This window comes from Oryzias melastigma, linkage group LG3 (genome assembly GCF_002922805.2).
Source record: "Oryzias melastigma strain HK-1 linkage group LG3, ASM292280v2, whole genome shotgun sequence".
Taxonomy (NCBI): domain Eukaryota; kingdom Metazoa; phylum Chordata; class Actinopteri; order Beloniformes; family Adrianichthyidae; genus Oryzias; species Oryzias melastigma.
This window is the reverse complement of record NC_050514.1, coordinates 30,669,437-30,675,823: the sequence shown is the minus strand read 5'-3', so window position 1 is coordinate 30,675,823 and position 6,387 is coordinate 30,669,437. Positions and strand designations below refer to the sequence as shown.

Below are 6,387 nucleotides of genomic sequence, written 5' to 3'. Positions count from 1 at the left end.
AAACAGTAGCTTTACCGTCTGCGCATGCGTGAAAATATAACATTTATTCGTTTTATTTCTCTTTCTCAAAAGGTCTTACCTTTTGCCAGGTCACAATTAAAAATATATTTTTTCTCTATGTTTTGCCTGGATAAATAATCGTTAAATTATTTAACAAAACTAAAACTAAAAACAAGAATGCTCTTTGCTCTTTCTTTTTTTTTATCAGCAATCCTTTGTTCATTCTCCCAAACTGGACTCTACCGCCCCCTGGTGGACAGTCTGCATCACAAAAACACCACCGTTGCTAAGTAGACTAAAACACTCCTTGATTGGCTGAATGTGAGAACACCAGCCAATCAGGGCTGTTTTTATAGCGAGGTCACATCCGCGCTTGGGCGTCTAGGGATACAAGAGATTTCCCAGCAGACAATCTTTATAGTTACCGTCCTGCTGTTTCCCAGCATCATAAATAATCCAATGTTCATTTATTTCATCTATAAAAACTCTATAATTTTTTTAATGCTCATTGTAATCAAAATGCCCGGAAATGCCAAGCCGAAGACTAAAATCGAAGCTTAAAGTTAAACAAGCTAGCGTGTGGCGACAAAAAGTTTCACTATGTTGAAGATTAACTTCAGAAGAGAAAAGAAAGAAGAGTTTGTAAGTGTTCGAAATGTTTATTATTTAAAGAACTGCAAAGGTTTTCCTGTTTTAGGTAGTTTGACTAACTGTTGCGATGGGTTGATGTAACGTGGCACCCCTGATTTTATTCATTTATTCATTTTTATCGTTAGTGGATTTTTTAAAAAGCATAATTTAGTAAATATTTGTTGTAATTTTGGGATTTAAAAACAAAAGCACAAATGATGCAACCAGAGAAAACGATGTTGAGATTAGATGCCAGAAATGGCTCCTGTTTTTCAATAAAACTTTATTTATAAAAACATTTCTGTCATCTCAGATAATTTGTGCTTTGATGACCTTACATGATTTTTTTTAAATAAGTTCAGTTCTTTTTGTAACTAAATAAAAAATGTCTGACTTTTATGAGTGCTCTTGCTAATTATTTGATATTTGCATGCCTAAATACACTGAACATTTAGACAATAATGAATTAAAGTAGCCAGGTTGTGTTTATTTTCCATTTCCACACCCTCCTCTCCCATGGTGTCACTGTTTTAAATCAGTGCATGTGTCTGTGTCCCTCTAACCTCCCTCCTCTGTGTTGTGTAGAGGCACATAGCTCATGGTTTGATCCCTGCAGCTTCTGTTGCCCCCAAGCCAGCAGTACCTCGTACCCCTCCTCCTCGCAACCCAAACCCCTTAGCAGAGCGACCCAGGTACCTAACACCGTCCTGCATCACCTGTTATCCCCCATCCTCTCCACGTTTTTCCAAACATGATTTTTATTTGGATTACATTTTTAAGCTAAAGATGTGATCCTAAGAAAAAAAAACGTTTTTTTAAATGATGAAAAGGTGCTGCTTTCTTCTCCATCAAAACATGGCGTTTCCGTGTGCAGGTCAGCCTTGGCAGCGGCCATTTTCTCCTCCTCTCTGACGGGTCAGACGTGGGCCATCCCTCCGGTCCGGCCCAGATCTTATTCTGACAATGACCAGTCAGAGTCCATGGTATCTGGGCCAAACTTTAACACGACACATTACATGAGGTAAGGAGACTTTCATACACGATCATAAGCTCCTTCACTCACTGTTACATCGATCCTCAGTTAAGAAGAAAACACTTTTTGATGCATTGAAGCTTTTTACCTTCAAATGACTGGAATGTGGACACATAACTCACTTTATATGAACGAGGAAAATGTGACGCTGACAGATGGTGTGTTTCTGGTAAGTGCAAACATAAAGACAAATGTAGGAAGGACCAGACAAACTGGATGAATGATTTATGATGCCTTTTAGCTCAGTCAGGTAACAGCAAGGTCATCTGAGGAGTGTGAGGCAAAAAACAACATTTTTGAAAGACAAAAAGAACAAGAAAAAACACTTGATATAATAATGAAGGTCAGCCATCTGGTTTCTACAAAATGTCATCAAATTCTTTATTATAGCTCAATTCATCCATATCCGTCTTATTGTTATATCGTTTGGGTAAATCCTTTTCCTATTACTCCTACTAAAATGTTTGCTTTGTTAAATTCCCAACAGATCAGAGTGGAAAAGACAAATTATTATGATATTAATAATTTTCAAATACGTGTTTTAATTTAAAAAAACTCTTTCGTGAGGGGAATATTCCTGCATATTTCACAAAATATTTTACAGGTAATTCAAAGTTACACTCCAACTCAACTCGTAACTCTTCGGATTTTCGTGTTCCTACATTTCTTAGTTGTCGAGGTCAGTTTTCATGAAGGTTCAGTGAAACTGTTGAATTATTTTAATATTGAAGGGAAAAACTGCATTTCTGTTAAGGGTTACCAAAAAATACCTCATGCATCTTGTTCATTTAAAATAGTTTTAATTATTGTGATAAAGTCTGATTAACTAACACTATTATTTTCTGTATTTTATATACTTCTGTGTTTTTTGTTTTTTGCTTTTTTTGTGCAAATGTAATTGCTGGAAACTTTATAAAAGCCTTTTGGGTTTTTGCTTCTCCATGCACTGTATTTAGTTTTCTTTTCTCTGTTTTTTTCTCTTTTAATTGTGAAAAAAAACCAAATACAACTTAAACATGTGCACTGCAAGAATAGGTGTAGCCTAAAAATAATACTAGATATTACTAGAATAAATTACTAGAAAATTCTTGAAAGATCTCTCCACGCAGATGGTCATTTTTACCAACAACAAATCTTATAATAAATCAAATCTAGAAACGAGGAGTTCCACTCAAGCATCCAAAGAGTAATACATATTCTTTGCTAGTTTTAAGCCAATAGTTTGTATTTTTTTTTTAACTTTTATCAACCCATTGATATTTATAAATCTAAAATGTATTTCATTTTGATTTTAATAAATAACTAGTATAATAAGTGGAATTTACTTTTTTAAACTTTTTTTGCTCTTCATTGTTTACATACAAAATCAAAACTAAAAAATAAAAATGAAAATAAATGCAATACACAGTAACAGGGTTTTTTTTATTTATTTTTTATTATTATTACAAAGCTTTATAGGTAGAAATACTCTGTAATTCAAGTAAGTTTGTACATATTGAGACACTTTTTCTCATTTTTAGTTGAAAATGCCTCCCTTTAATTTGACCTAAAATGTCAGTTTTTCCATTAAGCAAAATGGTAAATGGTGTAAACTTGGTCCGTATGATCTCCACCCATTCGTCCTTTCCGAAACGGTCCATCTTGTGCCATCTTTTTTTTCACAATTTTTTTTGCTTCCCAAGATTGATCAATCAATTGTTTGCCAAAAACGTATTTTTGACATATACAATTACAATTCTGAGATGTTTCATTTAATTCCTGCAGCTTTAATGATCACAACTCAATCACTAAACCCAAAAAATGTCCTCCTGACCTCTTCAGCGTCTCAGCTTCAGGCGTTTTTTTAAAGGTTTGTGAGAAACACAACATTTCCTCAGATCTTCTCTGTAATTTTCAGAGAACGCCCATCATTTGTGACATCTTCTAAGGGTTTCCTTTCAGGGAGTTCCTCTGCAGCAGGAACTTGTGCGACTTTGGCCTCAGGTGTTTTTAGCTTTTAAATCATCTGCAGCACGAGCTGACCCTGAGGAAAAGGTCAAGGAGCTCAGACTCACTCTGATGAAAATGGTGTCTTTAACTTGTTCTTGTGACTTTTTCCTCATGATGAAAACATGTATTAAGAAAATTAAGCTTAAAATTGCATTTCTGAGTCAATCTTTATTCAAATTGTTGTGAATCAGGAGCAGATTTGAAGAATAATGTATTTGTTAGACAGATCTGCTCCATTCCGATGTATGTGACTTACTAAGATGCGGCTTGGGAGCGGATAGATCTGTTTTCCAAATATTCCTGTTTCTGCTTCCATATAAGCTCTCTGTCACTTCTGCTCTTTAGCTCGACTTCAAGCGCCCTCAGAGACAGATGGTCGGAGGATTTAGCCGACCGGCCACGCCTGTCCTCTCCTGAGCACTCAGACGAGGAGTTTATGGAGGAGGAGGATGAAGACGATGAGGATCATGTCTACCAAAGCCTAGAGAGACATGCTAACATGAAGGAATCGGAAAACGTTCCTGAGGAGCCGTTAGAGAGTCTGGTAAGGATCTGCAGACGGCGTGTTTTCTGTGAGGTTTTTTATTAATGCTGGGTCATTTTGTGTGACACAGAGATGGGAAATTAGACTTACTAAAGTACAATTATGATGTGATTTGTAAAATATTTTCTGCACTTTCATGGATTTGGAGGAGACAGGAGATATTTGAGGCATTTTTATCCTAATATTTTAGCCATAAAAAATACTTTTTTTTTTTTTTATTTTGGAAGAAAAAAAAGTTCTTGTTTCTTGCTGTAATGCGGGATTTGTCCACCAGGTGGCGCACTTATACACAGCTAACTTTTTGAAATAGTAATCAGAAAACCAGTAAACTGAATCTGATTTGATTTTTCTGGATTTTTCAGTTTTAATACTTTTTGTTCTGATAAATTTGCACAAAATAACTGACTTTGCAGGTTAGATAATTCACTGATTTAAAACAATTAAGACAAACTTTGAATAATCTGATTTTTTTTCATTGTACTCTGGTCTAAAAAGGATGTCCTCCTGATTTGATTGGTTGGCTATCAATTAGTGCTGCCACAAACAGTTATTTTAATAATCGACTAATCGCTAATGATTTTTTCAGATTTGTCGACTAATCAGATTATTAAGTGAAGCTCACATCTAGACCATCGTTAGCTTGAAACTAACTAAAAATAAATACAATGAAGATGATAGTTTGTTAAACTATTAATTAAACATGCAGCCTCTGTCCTTCATTAGTTTCTGGTATTAAAACAAGATTAAATGAAATGAGGTCGGCATCTGAAACAAAGGAACTATTTTTCACTAAAGTTTTGGTCTCACTAAAAAAATAAAATAAATAAATATAAAAAAGCCTTTTTTGATGCTGAACACTCACAACTTTGTTCAACTTTACTACACTCTGACTCCAAAAAATATAAAGTAACAACTAATCGTGACAGCCCTTCTATCGATGTGCTCTTACTAGTTTGTTCTAGTGAGACAGAAAAAGTTTTTTTCCATCTTTTTTTTTCCATCGAATTTCTGGGCCATCAGAAAAAAAATCAGAAGGAAAAATCAAAGGTTTAAAAAATGGGATCAGAAAAACTTTCATAGTCCTCATCATAAGAACATGTTAAAAACACAATTTAAATGGTAGTGAAGCATCAAAATGAAAAAAAAGCATCAAAAATCACATCAAACAGTAGGAGTTCTGATACAACCTACTGTAATCAATAAAGGTGGAAGGTACTCTTGCATTTTATTATTATTTTAATTTGGGTAAAAAAAATATTAAAAAAGCTGTTTATGTGAATAAATATGTTTGCCAAGTACAAATAAAGTATTTGAACTACAGTAAATCCAATATTGCATCTTCTGAGATTACTGCATGAAGATTTTGGTGTTTTCCTAGTCATGTATAGACGATCTTTTGTGCAACAAAACCAAACTATTGACACATACAGTACGTATTCATAAAACAGCTGATCTGTTGTTTCTATCTTAGTACCGTGTCAGAGAGTCCGACCCCTAGACTGTATATAAAAATAATATAATAATAATTTTTCCAGTCAATGGTCCGACCCCTCCATGATTTCTAAGTGGGAGAACCCGGGAAGCCACAGTGTTCCCGCTCTGTCGTCGTCCAGATCCTCCTGTTTCACTGAAGACAGTCAGGATGACAACAATCTACAGAAGGATTCTCTGAAGGATCTCTGTCGCTCTCCTTGATGGTTTTACAGATTTACACACTAAGTAAACAAAGGATTCAGAAACCGTGATGATAAACAAATGATCTACTCTAGAGGCTGTTAGATTTACTCCTCTGTCCTCCCTTGAGTGTTTGAAACAGATGGATCATCTAGGTTTTTATATGGAGATTTGTAAACCTGGAGCTGGGAGATAGCAGACCCTCAGCTGCTGCTGACGAATCACGCTGCAGCAGGTGAGAGGTCTGGACGGCGTGTGCGCTTATCTTCACCCCTGAAGGGCAGGCTGCAGAGCAGAGCCAGCTCCCTCAGAGACGGGCGGGGGGGCTGGCATCACGTGACTCCGGAGCACAGCAGCAGGGGTTCTGGGTAGCGGTGAGCGCTAATGACGCCGGCTTGCATGCTTCCTGTTTGAGCAGACTTCATAAAGGTGGTCCAGGTCAGGGTCCTGCAGACCGCGTACGGCCGGCTGGAAGGCCGCCTGCTTGCTGGCTTTATTGGCAAACTCAGAGGAGAAA

The 6,387-nt window shown here is 36.2% G+C and overlaps 1 protein-coding gene across 10 annotated transcripts in view; it reads left to right on the top strand.

The window, feature by feature from the left end:
• The first annotated feature begins 347 nt into the window (after nt 1-347).
• The window catches only part of cep89 (centrosomal protein 89), a 75,751-nt gene continuing 69,711 nt past the window's right edge, over nt 348-6,387 (top strand). For 3 of the 10 annotated variants that reach the window (XR_002921733.2, XM_036211363.1, XM_024295581.2), the window contains exons 1-4: nt 348-642; nt 1,216-1,322; nt 1,505-1,651; nt 3,998-4,196. Coding sequence is in view for 9 of the 10 variants with exons in the window: in XM_036211363.1 (XP_036067256.1) it covers nt 601-642; nt 1,216-1,322; nt 1,505-1,651; nt 3,998-4,196 (495 nt within the window). In the remaining variant the exon portion in view is untranslated. The remainder of the gene's footprint in view (nt 643-1,215; nt 1,323-1,504; nt 1,652-3,997; nt 4,197-6,387) is intronic. The other 7 variants (XM_024295579.2, XM_024295582.2, XM_036211364.1 and 4 more) reach the window with 4 other exon arrangements.